This window comes from Eubalaena glacialis, chromosome 19 (genome assembly GCF_028564815.1).
Source record: "Eubalaena glacialis isolate mEubGla1 chromosome 19, mEubGla1.1.hap2.+ XY, whole genome shotgun sequence".
Classification (NCBI taxonomy): domain Eukaryota; kingdom Metazoa; phylum Chordata; class Mammalia; order Artiodactyla; family Balaenidae; genus Eubalaena; species Eubalaena glacialis.
The window spans coordinates 12,707,381-12,720,289 of NC_083734.1; the positions used below are offsets into that span (position 1 = coordinate 12,707,381).

The following is a 12,909-nucleotide window of genomic DNA, read 5'->3' on the forward strand; positions in this document are numbered from 1 at the left end:
TTCAGCATATGACAGAAGTTTTCCCATTACAAGCGTCACACGGATTCTGAGATCAGTGCAGCATCAGCAGCGTCATCATGTGAGGTTTGGGTATTGCTGTGGGCGTCTGCTTAGAAAAGAACTGTAAGAGGAGAGGCAAGGGATGGCATCAACTTCTGCGGCTTGCGAAATCAAACCAGTGTCTCTGGGTTTTGTGTAGGGGGTAGAATCAAATGCGCTGCTTCAAGGGCACAATTTCTCCTCAATCTTATGTTTATCTTTAAAAATCAATGCAAAGTTTCCTTCTGCTCTCATATAATGTTTCTGTTTCACGCTTAAAAGTAGTTTCTCCTGCGGACTTCTGGAGTCCTGCTCTAGGTGCTGCTTACGTGGGTGTGTTCAGTTTGTGACAGTTCATCAAATGATACAATTATAATATATGTACTTTTGTTTTAATTAGAAAGCAAAACAAAAAGAAAAACAAATCCTCTCCAAATCTACAAGCATATCTGAGCTGCAGGAAAAGCTGCCATGTTTATTCTCTCTTCACTTAACCGCCTGGGTTATGTGCACCTCAGTTCAAAGCATATTATTGTAGGTTATGAGGAACCATGAAAGGATTTTAAACAGGGTAGACATGGCCTGATTTGTGTTTTTGTAAGATTACTCAAGTTAATGTCAGACAAAATGCAGCCAGGGGAGCTGCTTAGGATATCTGGGGAGGTGTATGAATGGGCGGTGCTGAGGCCAGAGCCTGGGCAGTGGCCAGAGGGATGGACAGATGGGGGAGACTCCAGAGGAGCCACACTGGAGAGAAAAAACTGGAATGGCGGAAGGAGCACTCGGAGGCAGTGCGAGGAGCTGTTTCCGGTCCTGCCCCTTTTTTGTGGTCTTGGTCTGTCCCCTGAGCCTCATTTTCCTCAGCTGTAAGAGGAGTATACCAGTACCTTCGGTGCCTTCTCCCCCCGACCCTCCACCCCCCCACCTTATTGTGGGGACCAAAAGAGGTGCTGTGTGTGGAAGGACCTTAAAAACTATAAGATGCCATCAGGAATTGTGGTCAGGGCAGTGGTTATATTTTCATTATTGTGGTCTTCTGTAGCTTAGTATAAAAGCAGTTATGCCTTTACTCTCTAACGTGATAAACTTTATTCCTAGCCCACATTCTATATGCAAAACTTCTTTAAAAATTTCTAGTTAGTATTTAGGTTTATAAATTAAACTTATAAAAATTTGAAGCTTGGATTGAAACAAATAATCACTATTCTAAGTCTTCTAAACTTTCTGTTAAACTACAATGAAGTTAATTTTTAAATTGAGATTACCACTGATTCACTTCTTAAAAGCTTTTTTAGATTTTTCAATGATGAAAGCTGAAACTATCAGTGAGGATTCTTACCGGCTGCTTTTAATTCAGCTAATTCAGAGAGGCCGCCAGGCAGGGGATGTGGAAACTATTGTGGTGGGTTCCCGAAAACACCAAAGATGGATTTTGTCTGCTTAGGTTTCATAGACATATTTTCAGAGTCCAAGGAGGGCCTGGATGTTCACTCGTCAATGATTCTGCGCTTCCTGCATCGCAACCGGCTCTCTAGCCCCGTCATCCCCTACCCTGTGCTGGACCACTGCAATAACATGAGCACCATGAGGGCTTCTGTTCTGAAGGAGGCTCTGGATCAACTGGTACAAAAAGAAAAGGGTACGTGTGCGGGGGTGGGGGGCGTTCTTGAGAAGGCGTGATCATCGTTTCTTCCCAGTGTGCTATTTATTGATAGGACGAGCCAATACTTCTCCCTGCTTTTATTTCTGAAAACGTAATAGTGACCAGTTTGTAGCACAAGAATGTGACCTGCTCTGCCTTTCCCCTCCCCCTCTCCTTCCCCTCCCCCTCCCTCTCCCCCTCTTCATAACCCCAAGTCTCTGCTCAGGTGTGACTTCAGGAAGGCCTTTTCTCATTACTCTTATCTAACTGATGCCCCCACCCCCGCCACTCCCTACCTTTTGGTTACTATCCCCTTTGCAGGTTTAATAGTCTGAATGGCACTTCCCATCATCTGAAGTTGTAGCACTAGTGTTTACTTGCGTTTTTGTCTGTCTGTTCGCTTCATTATCCTTGGCACCTGGAACTATGCCTGCCATGTAGTAGGTACTCTGTGAATAGTTGTTCAGTAAATGAGGGAAGCCACTACAGACTCACTTAGTGACCACAACAAAAGTTGATACTGTGAATTGGCAGGTCCGTGGAACATAATAAGAGTCCAGAAATAGACCCAAATACATGTGGGAATATAGTACCAGATATAGTTAGCATTACACGTCAGGTTGGAAAGGTGAATTAGCAAACAAGTTGGGTTAGGGAACTGGTTAGCCATTTGCAGAAAAAAATAAAACAAGATTCTTAACCCACTGTATTCACGAAAATAAATTTCAGACGGATTAAAAAGCTCAACCAAAAAGAAAGCTATAAGAGCTAAAAACCCTGACATGGGAAAACCTTTCTGCGCAGGACATGAAACTCAAAAACTACAGAAGAAAAGATTAATAAGTTAGACTGTATGCACATTTAAATTTCTCTACAGCAAAAAATGTAAGCAGAGTCAAAAGACATATGACATTGTAGGGAACAAAAGTATATTTTGTAACATTGTGACAGACTCAATTTTTTTTACTTACTCTGACCTTGGGCAATTACTTAATTGCCTTAGTTTCCTCATCTCTAAAATGAATTAATACATAAAAATGTGTAGAAAAGTGCCTGGTTCACAGTAAACAGTCAGTAAATATTACTTACTATGTATGTGTATATATACATTACATAATGTACATAAAATATATAAATTGATAAGAAGACTTGTGACCCAGTAACAAAAGTAGATGAGGGTAGGACCAGGCCATACTCAGAAACACGAGTGGCTTACAAACAAGTGGCTTAAAAAAATCTCACTCATAATTAAAGAAATGTAAATTCAAACTATAAGACATCATATTCATCTCTTGGGTGGTTTTGCAGATATATCAATGGATTTGTGTTGTATTACAGTCAGCTCATGGAGCAGTCCTTCTGCTTTATACGTGTTCTCCAATTTGGAAGGAGATTTTAAGGAGCATTTATTTTTCTAGGGCCAAAGTGCCAAGCACATTTCTGCTAGATATTTTAAATGATCTTTTTAAAAATTCTTTGTGAAAGAGATGTCATGATAAAATCTGGTTTTTCTTGCAGAGAGCCCTGGAGATCTAACTAGAAGTCCAGAGATGGACAAACTCAAGTCAGTAGCAAAGTGCTATGCTTATATAGAAACATCCTCCAACCCTGCAGACATTGACAAGATGACAAATGGAGAAACGTCATCATACTGGCAGTCAGATGGCAGTGCCCGCTCACACTGGATTCGGTGGGTGCTGTAATACCAATTCTTGAGTGAAAGTCCAAGAAAATTACCCACTTTCTTTGTCTTATCCCATCAATGTGTTAAAAAATTATTTTTTTAAATTTTAGAATATTTTCTATTTAACTGGCTAGTGTTTTTCTTCTTGTGACTATCTGGGAAGATGCTTTAAGAATCAAGTTAGGACTTCCCTGGTGGCGCAGTGGTTAAGAATCCGCCTGCCAATGCAGGGGACACAGGTTCGAGCCCTGGTCCGGGAAGATCCCACATGCCACGGAGCAACTAGGCCTGTGTGCCACAACTACTGAGCCTGCGCTCTAGAGCCCGCGAGCCATAACTACTGAGCCCACATGCCACAACTACTGAAGCCTGCGCGCCTAGAGCTCATGCTCCACAACAAGAGAAGCCACCGCAATGAGGAGCCCGCGCGCCACAACGAAGAGTAGCCCCCGCTCGCCGCAACTAGAGAAAGCCCGTGCACAGCAACGAAGACCCAATGCAGCCAAAAATAAATAAATAAATAAAATAAATCTATTAAAAAAATTATTAAAAAAGAAAAGAATCAAGTTAAAGGAATCATGTAAAATTATCTAACCTGGTTCATATATTCATAAATATGGATAATCTCTTTACTTGGTATTTTAAGGGAGAAAATTAGCATTTGACTAATATTTTATGATACGGATTTCAGATCTATTTTCACTAGGTTTTCAGGAAGATTAATATCGCAAGAGACATGTACTTTTCTTATATCTGATGTGATTTTACTTCTTAAGATTTTTTCTGCACGTTTAAAAAATTTGTGTGCAACTAAGTTGGCTAGTTTAGTAGAGAAAGAGGGAATGGGGGTGGTCAGGAATCCTGGAGTGGAATTTTTTTTCCCCCACCCCCACACAGCACGCGGAGGGGGGGGGTGTCTTAGTTCCCTGACCAGGGATCGAACCCGTACCCCCTTCAGTGGAAACACGGAGTCCTAACCACTGAACCGCCAGGGATCTCCCCCACTGGAGTGGAATTGACGACAGTAAACTATGATGAAGCTGCTATCTAAAATTTCACCTGTCCCTTCAGAAAATGGGCTGATTTCAGTTGGTGGAAATAGAAATAATTACCTTGTTTTCTCATAGAGGATAAATATGCTCTTTAGCCATCTATACATGAGGGAATATACCCAGTTCTTTGCATGCAGTTTAGAAATTTGCTTCTTGCCAGGTAAAGGGATTTTGTTAGACTGTTCATATTGTACTTTCTTGCTTGTATTAGTAGCTTAAAAGGAAATAGAAGATTGATCTTGAACTGAAAGGAATTTTAGAAACTTGGGAAGGTCATAAGGACTTTGAAACTAATAGCCAGCATTTGAAGTTAGTTGCTTTTAGGGGAATCAGTCTTGGGGTATAGCACATGTAAGATCTTAGAGATGGGACTTGTGGGCCCTGCCAGTTCTCAACCTGTATAAACACTTGTAGTTTCTGCTCTCCGTGTTTTCCAGTTTAAAAATGAAGCCAGATGTTGTGCTTAGGCACCTGTCCATTGCAGTGGCTGCCACTGACCAGAGCTACATGCCGCAGCAGGTGACTGTAGCTGTGGGGAGGAGTGCCAGCGATCTTCAGGAAGTCCGCGACGTGCACATTCCCAGCAATGTCACTGGCTATGTGACACTGCTGGAAAATGCCAACATCAGTCAGCTCTGTGAGTCAACCAAGATACGTCTTGCCCTTCTAACTAAGGGGATTGGGAGGGGAGGAAGAAGTCATGTTTTTTGGTGGGAAGACCTCTGAAGTAGAAAAGCTGTTTACTTTTCTTTGGAGATCTGATTTGCTTCTCATCATATACATGAAAGTGGTCATTATTTCGCCTATTCAGTGTTTTTAAAAGTTATAGAAAAGCAGTAAAGCCTATTTTAATTAAAAATATTTTATTTTTGTTTTCTTATTAGAAAATTAGAAATATTTAGATAAAAATTATTCACAATCCCACTACCCAGAGATTGTCGCTGTGAATCCGTTGGTATGGATCCTTCCAGACCTTTTCTTATATTTCTGTGTGTGTGTATGTCTGTGTGTATAAATACACACACACACACGCACATATATATATACACATTTTTAAAAATAAAAAAAAGGTTTGCATATATATATATTTACATATATCTATACATGTCTTTTTACAAAAATGGTGATATTTTGTACATGCTCTTTTGTAACTTTTTAACATGTTGTCTTATCATATATTCACGCACACCTTTATTTAGTGTTGTAAGAATATGCCTTAATTTTAACCAGCCTTTTATTCTTGGACATTTAGGTTGTTTCCATTTTTATACTATTATAACCTTGCTTCACACATAGCATTTTGGAAATAATCACAATTCTGTGATTTCTTTCCAGGCTTATTTCATTCAGGGAGCCGGAATGCTTCATGTTTTGTCTCATTTCTTCTAATGCTTTCCTGGGCCAAAAGAAGTATTCTTACTTTGCTCAAAGGAACTGAGGCCTGGGGAGGTAGAGTCTTTGTGTCTCACCCCTGGGCAAAGAAGTAGTTAAGCTTGTGGAGTAGAAGCTTCCTGTCTTATACTGTGGTGGTCTTTTCTCTAAATTGTGTCCTTTTAAACTTCTCACCTCCTTTCCAACCCAAATAAGAAATTATGACAGCTCTTAAAAGTGAGTCATGCCTATGCCATTTATCTGGACTTGATAATTAAAAAGAAATTCTCACAACTGCTATGAGCCAGCTGCTGTTTCATAACAACATCCAAATTTCGGAACTCTAGGAAAAATTTTTAGACATTTTCTTACCGTGTATTTAATCAGGATTTAAAAAATGCACTTTGTGTTAATTATCAGAACTCATAAATGCCTATGAAGCTTTGTGATATAAAGATTTAAGCCACCCTTAATTTTACACATGATTCTTTTGACTCCTTAGATTGGTCAATGCTTTTTTGACAAATTTATTATATATACTAGCTCCATTGCACACATCATTTATTTCTGGCATCAAAGTATATCTTCAGAATTTTCTTTTCGAAATGTGAATTACTATCTTGCTTTTAGTTGGAAGCCTAGCATTTGCTGAACTGAAGAAGTTAATCCAATACTGAATTTGTTGTTTGCGCTTGACAGATGTCCAGATTAACATAAAGCGTTGTCTTAGTGATGGATGTGACACTAGAATTCATGGTCTGAGGGCTGTTGGCTTTCAGAGAGTCAAGAAGTCTGGGGTCTCAGTCTCAGATGCTTCTGCAATATGGTATTGGTCTCTGCTGACATCTCTGGTGACGGCTTCCATGGAGACAAATCCCGCCTTTGTCCAAACAGTGCTACGCAACACTCAGTAAGTCGCTTTGCTTTCCAGGCTTGTCACGGGGCGCTCATTCTCTAACCCTTTAGGGCGAGTCACTGAGCAGCCTTTGATCATCGAGACTCAGTCAACAGCTGGGCCCCAGGTGCCCTGTTGTTTCCTGTTTGTGCCTTCAGCTCCTGTCTTGTGAGGGGGTCCCACATGCCATTCCTCTTCCTTATCCACTGGGGAACAGTTGTTCACATTTACATAGCAATTTATATGGGATAAAACACCTTCAGATGCTATATATTATTTACCTACTTATGTCGTAAAATGTATCTGTAAAAATTATCCCTGTTTTATAGACAGGGATACGGTGACCTTCCCTAAGGTATATGACCAGGCAGTGATGGATCAGTTTGAATCTAGGTCTTTGGACCTAGGCCCTAGGTTGAAAGCTCTTTTCACTAAAGAGTCAAATCTTTTCAAGGACACTAAATTAATTTATTTTTAAATGTAGAGTACCTTTGAAAATTTTCTTCTAAAAACTGTTAGGGCAAAAAGACTCAGTAGTAATAGATAAGGCAAAACAACTAGCTTCAGTAGCAATGAAGTATTAGTATTATATGTAAGTTTAATAACTGATAATAGGCACTATTAGTGCAGGCTATCAAAATATCAGATAAAAGAGATAGCTAATATTTTGTTCTGTAGATGTCTTTTGAGATTTGTTATTGCTATTAAATAAAACTCTTTAGCAAATAATACTGCTGGCAGTGCTAGACCTGAAGGGTAATATTTGGCCAGACTCCTTTCTTCCTGCCTGTTTTAAAATTTAAAAAATAAAAAAAATTTCAAACTTAGAGAAATATTGCAAAGTCGATGCAAAAAGAAAAAGTGGCTTCTTCCTGAGCCAGTTGAGAGTAATTTTGCTAACCTGATGCCCCATGGTTCCTGAATATTTTATTTCGTATGTATTTCCTGCAAATGAGAACATGCTGCTACAACCATCAAAATCAGGAAACTAACATTGATATACATTGCTACCATCTAATTCTCAGATCCCGTTCAAGTTTTGCTAGTTGTCTCGGTAATGTCCTTTATAGCAAAAGGATCCAGTCCAGAATCATACTTGGTATTTCATTGTCATGGATCTGTAGTTTCCTTCAATAAGGAACAATTCCTCTGTCTTTCCTTGACTTTTAAGACTTTGACACTTTTGAAAATTATAGGTCAGTTATTTTGAAGAGTGTCCTTCAGTTTTGGTTTATCTGAAGTTTCATCATGATTAAAATTAGATTTTGTATCTTTGGCAGGAATATCATAGAAGTGATGATGGGTTCTCATTGCATCCCATCAGCGACACACAGCTTCAGATTGTCCTATTACTAGTTTGGTGATGTTAACTTCGACCCTTTGATGAAAGTGGTGTCTGCCAGACTTTTCCAGTGTAAAAGAATTCTTTTCCCTTTGTAATTAATAAATATTTTGTGAGGAGGTACTTTGAGACTATGTAAATATCCCATTCCTCATCAAACTTTATATTGGTATGACTCAAGATTGCTGTTTTATTCCCTGAGTCATAATCCATCACAGTTTTGACTGTCACATTGGCCCAGATTTGACCGATGGCAACCCCTTCAGTCTGGTTCATATGTCCTTTTGATATGTCCTCCTCTTCTTGGAACACTTCCTTACAACAAGATATTCCAGGCTTACCTTGAATGTTCCCTGCCATAGTCCTAGAATCAGCTGTTTTGCTCAAGAGTCATGGTCACTCTTAGTGGAGAGTTGTGTTTAGAAACTAAACAAACTAAACTTATTGCTGTTGGAGTGTTGCTTCTCTCAGTGTACACAGCTGGGACATACATGTTTGTGTGTAAGTAATAGACACGTGTGTATGCACAGACACATTGACACCTATATTTATTTCTATATCTGTAACACTGAAAACTCTGAGTTTATACTTCTAATAAACTCTGATAACTTCTAATTCTAATCCAGCACTACTGTTCATTCTAGTTTTCTCCCTTTCTCTATTTGTAACTCCCTTCTGTGATTGTGAGAAACCTGGCTCCCATCATCCCTAAAATATTTACTTATTTAAACAATCCCGCTCTATATAACCAGTCTCCCACCTCCCTGGCCCTTGCCTGGACACCCTCCTCACCCTCTTGGTGCTTGCATTCCATACCAGGCTGTCCCATTGCTCAGTACCCCACGCCAATACCTCACTCTGGGCCACCATGCACCCCACCCATGCACCCACCCAAGGACACACGAGTGCCTACCTTGCACAGCCCTACTTTATGGACTGAATTTTCAGGAAGGGGAAGACGAAAAGTTTTCTACCTTATTTTTGTGAAGCTACACCACGTTGTTGAAGAACGGATATATCCCTAAACAGTTGTAATAGTTAATCGGCAATGGTATCTTCACTCCTAACTTTTAAATATCAGTGATTTTAAAACTATTCTAAAATTTAAAAATTATTTTAAAAAATCAATGAGGAAAAATAAGTAAGAAAAAAATATTATGAAACAAAAGTGGAAATAAATTCTGTAAATCGTTGCATGCCACTTAGGTGCACTAGACCTTGTTGGTCGACTGTATGTTAGTGTAGCTGCCCTACTGATGCAGCTCATATAGAGGGGACAAGAAACGAGAGCAGAGTGGAAGCTGACACAGTGTTAGCCTTGCTGTTTTGTCTCTGTTGTGAAATGTAGAAATAAAATAGTTTCAGGAATTCCCACTACTATTATCATAAAATGACTATCAAGTGTAGAATTTTGAGTGACTTTTTCTGTACCTTCACGTTGTTCAGGATGCACTCATTGCCTAGCACAGTTGCTGGCACAAGTAGGAGTCAGTAATATTTTGTTGCATAAATTTATTAGATGACTGGTGGTCCAGAGGAGGTAAAGCTATTGTAAAAGGAGATGAGAAAAGAGAAACATTAAAGCAGACTCTGAGGTAGAAGGGCCAAGAAACACAGGCAGGAATAGAGAAGGTGACAGGTGCTGATATGTTTAGGATAAAATAAACATATCATGATGCATCTTTAGATACAAGAGATCTGAAGATGAATTTTTTGTGTGTGTCACAAACAGCTCTGCCCCTGGGGTCAAGTTTTCTAAGAACTCAGGGTTTTTCTGTAGACATAATGTCTTTTGCTCATACTAAAAATGAACACTTGCTCTCAGAGGGTTGAATGAGCTTTTATAGAGGGAAGTGGAACTCTTAAAGAAAAAAGAAAAGAAAAGAAAGAAAACCCATTAAACTGTTTAGCACCAGGACCCCTGCAGGAAAAAGGCTGATCTGTGTTATGTACCAGGTTCTCTGTGGGAACACTGTCTGTTTCTTGATAAGGGATTAATCCAGACAAGCTCCCAACAATTTTTTTTTTTTGGTCTAAAATTGTATTATTAAGTTTATTGTTGCCAGGGATTGTTCTGATTGCACATTTTACACTCCTAGGAAGGCACTGCAGCACATGCCTCCACTTTCCCTCTCACCAGGATCTACAGATTTCTCAACTTTCCTGTCTCCCAACGTTCTGGAAGAAGTGGACAGCTTCCTCATAAGGATAACTAGGTAAAATTAAGGTTGATAAGGGCTGGTGGGGGATAGAGGGCATATGTGCTTGATAAGTCTTTTTTGTTTTTTTAAATTTTAAAATCTTTTAAAGATTTTTTTTTTTTTTTTAAAGAATCATTTGTAGTGACTGAAGAGACAGTGAAATAACGGTGCACCCGTGTAAACTCCATGATCTAGCAGCACACCTGCCCTCAGGAATTGGGGGTGGGTGCGGAGTAGTCCTCGGATTCAGCTAGAGCAGGGGTCTCAAAGTCCAGAATGCAAAGCCTCTCAGTTCCCTCACATCCCCAGCCCAGCACCTGCTGTCTCCATGCACAGGTCTAACAAGCCTGATTGTCCGTAGACCTGGGAAAGGACACCCTGCTAGCTGTTTGAGGGGTCGCGTAGTGTGGGGGCACTCAGCTCTGTCACAGTGAGCCCTGTTAGAGTACAAACCAGGCCCTGAGCCATCTAGACAGGGTTTTTTCTTTGTTTTTTCTTTTTTGGCCACACCACGTGGCATGTGGGGATCTTCGTTCCCCGACCAGGGATCAGACCCATGCCCCCGGCAGTGGAAGCACGGAGTCCTAACCACTGGACCGCCAGGGAAGTCCCCATCTAGACAGGTTTAAAAGTTTCAGTGTCATATGTTTAAAAAAGCAGATGTGATGTGGAATAGATCTAAAATATGTTATTGGTGCTTGAAGGAATAAGCCTTAACTCTCTGGCCAAGCCAAATTATTACCCGAGGCTTCTTCATAGCAGGGGTTTATTGCAACAGCTTATTTATTTTTGGTTTATAAAGGTTGACTTATTAAAGTTGATAGCATTATTTAATACTTATAGGTGAAGGTTACAGGAGTGAGGATTTAATTTCCTGGTCCTCTGGGTTGATTTAGTTTTTCTTTAGGCTGTCTTAAGGATTTTGAAAAAGTATTTCTGGTAAACAGAGAAAGCATATGGCAGGTTGATTTTGCTTATGTAATCAGTTACACAGAGTTTGAGCTACCTGGATTTTCTCATAGTTTTAAGAAGTGAAGTGTTTTTTGTTCTTTGTTTATAGCTGCTGTTCTACTCCAGAGGTGGAGCTGACTCTTCTGGCTTTTGCACTAGCAAGAGGGAGTGTTGCCAAAGTGCTGAGCTCCCTGTGTACTGTCACTGACCACCTGGACACACACTATGATGCCTCATCCCTCATCTCATCCATGGCATCAGTCAGGCAGAACCTGCTCCTTAAATATGGTAAATGACCTCGGCATGATGCACACGTCATAAAACCATCACCAACGTGGGACTTCCTGGCATCTTCTTATCTTTTTGTGTAGTTTGTGGGCTCGGTCGTTATAGTTATACAATGATTTCTGGAAGAACGTATCTTCTTTGGGGTTGGTAGGGAGAAGGGAGATGTTGGTTCATTTATGGATGCGTTAGCAGAAGAGGCTGAGTGTTCACTACGCTGTACTCCCAGGAGTTACTGGCCTAATCACTTAGGCTTGGTGGCCATTTGAACACAGCCGTCTTTGATAAAGTATGGGAGTGTCTCATGGTGTAGGTCAAGAGGTTGGGAAGTTGGAGTACCTCTCATCTGAGGAGGGAGGAAACTACCCCAGACCCAGAGCAAAGGATCCTTGTCTTGGAATCCATCCCTCTGCATCCTCGTGATAGCTTATAGCTGGTTGGAACCACATATATGGTCATACATACATGCCTGCCACCACTTTCCCCTCCTGGGCCCAACGGCATCCGTCTTAGCACTTTTCTACTGACCCAGGATGGGGCCTCCTAATCCTTCTCAACACAGGAGTCCGTACAGCTACTCTCAGATGACTGCAGTGGACATGTGCTGTCCTGGCCTCTAGTGCTAAAGTTTCTGTCCACAAGTACAGCATTGGATCCCATCCTCTTCAGTAATAGAGGCAATACTGTGATATTTCCTCATGATATTTGTACCTTTGCCTTAATATCACTTAATAATGTATTTTATGTTTAATTTTTTAAGTCTGACAGTCGATGTCTTGTAAATCCAGTCCCTCCCCAATTTTGGAAAGGTCATTTTTTTGGAGGGGTAGGGGCCCGTAGAAGGCACAGCCAAATGGGAGGGATACGTAGTGTCTGGAAAATATTCTCCAGAAAGGTTTTTGATTCAGTTTAGCAGTTATTTGAGCAAGGAGCACGGGATGGAGGAGGAATGCATAGGGGGACTGTTCATTATTGATAATGTTCTAGTTCTGGGCTGGGTTATAGGTTAATAGGGTTATAAAGTTTTCACTATATTATTAAAACAAAAGAAAAAGAAAAGTTTTCAGATCATTATAGCAAAAGTTGATTTTTATAATTTTGAAAACTTTCAAAATTTGCCTGGAGATGTTTTAAAGAAACAAGACCCAGAACGCTAAGACATTATTTATATATTTAAATGCAATTACAATAAAATTAATTATTGGCTCCAAAACAGTGTCTTAGGAATTCCTCCCTTCCCCTGACTCAACACACGAATATGTTGAGCCTGTGCTATTAATCTGTGTCTTATAATGCGCTTTGTTTCCAGCTAGTGGTTATTCTAGAATGATTCTCCTCAGAATTACTTAGGGACATAAGCTGTACTTTGTCTCTTTCAGGAAAGCAGAAAAGGATGGTGTCAACGTTTGTCTAATATTACTTCCTATTTTAGCTTTTAAATGGGTAA

At 40.1% G+C, this 12,909-nt stretch overlaps 1 protein-coding gene across 7 annotated transcripts in view; it reads left to right on the top strand.

Moving 5' to 3' along the window:
* The window catches only part of ZZEF1 (zinc finger ZZ-type and EF-hand domain containing 1), a 117,212-nt gene that overhangs the window by 18,356 nt on the left and 85,947 nt on the right, over positions 1-12,909 (top strand). For 6 of the 7 annotated variants that reach the window (XM_061176817.1, XM_061176816.1, XM_061176820.1 and 3 more), the window contains exons 3-8: positions 1,484-1,678; positions 3,200-3,371; positions 4,855-5,054; positions 6,488-6,698; positions 10,125-10,241; positions 11,287-11,465. In XM_061176817.1, coding sequence (XP_061032800.1) covers positions 1,484-1,678; positions 3,200-3,371; positions 4,855-5,054; positions 6,488-6,698; positions 10,125-10,241; positions 11,287-11,465 — 1,074 coding nt within the window. Of the gene's footprint in view, positions 1-1,483; positions 1,679-3,199; positions 3,372-4,854; positions 5,055-6,487; positions 6,699-10,124; positions 10,242-11,286; positions 11,466-12,909 lie in introns of those variants that run through there. The other variant, XM_061176819.1, reaches the window with a different exon arrangement.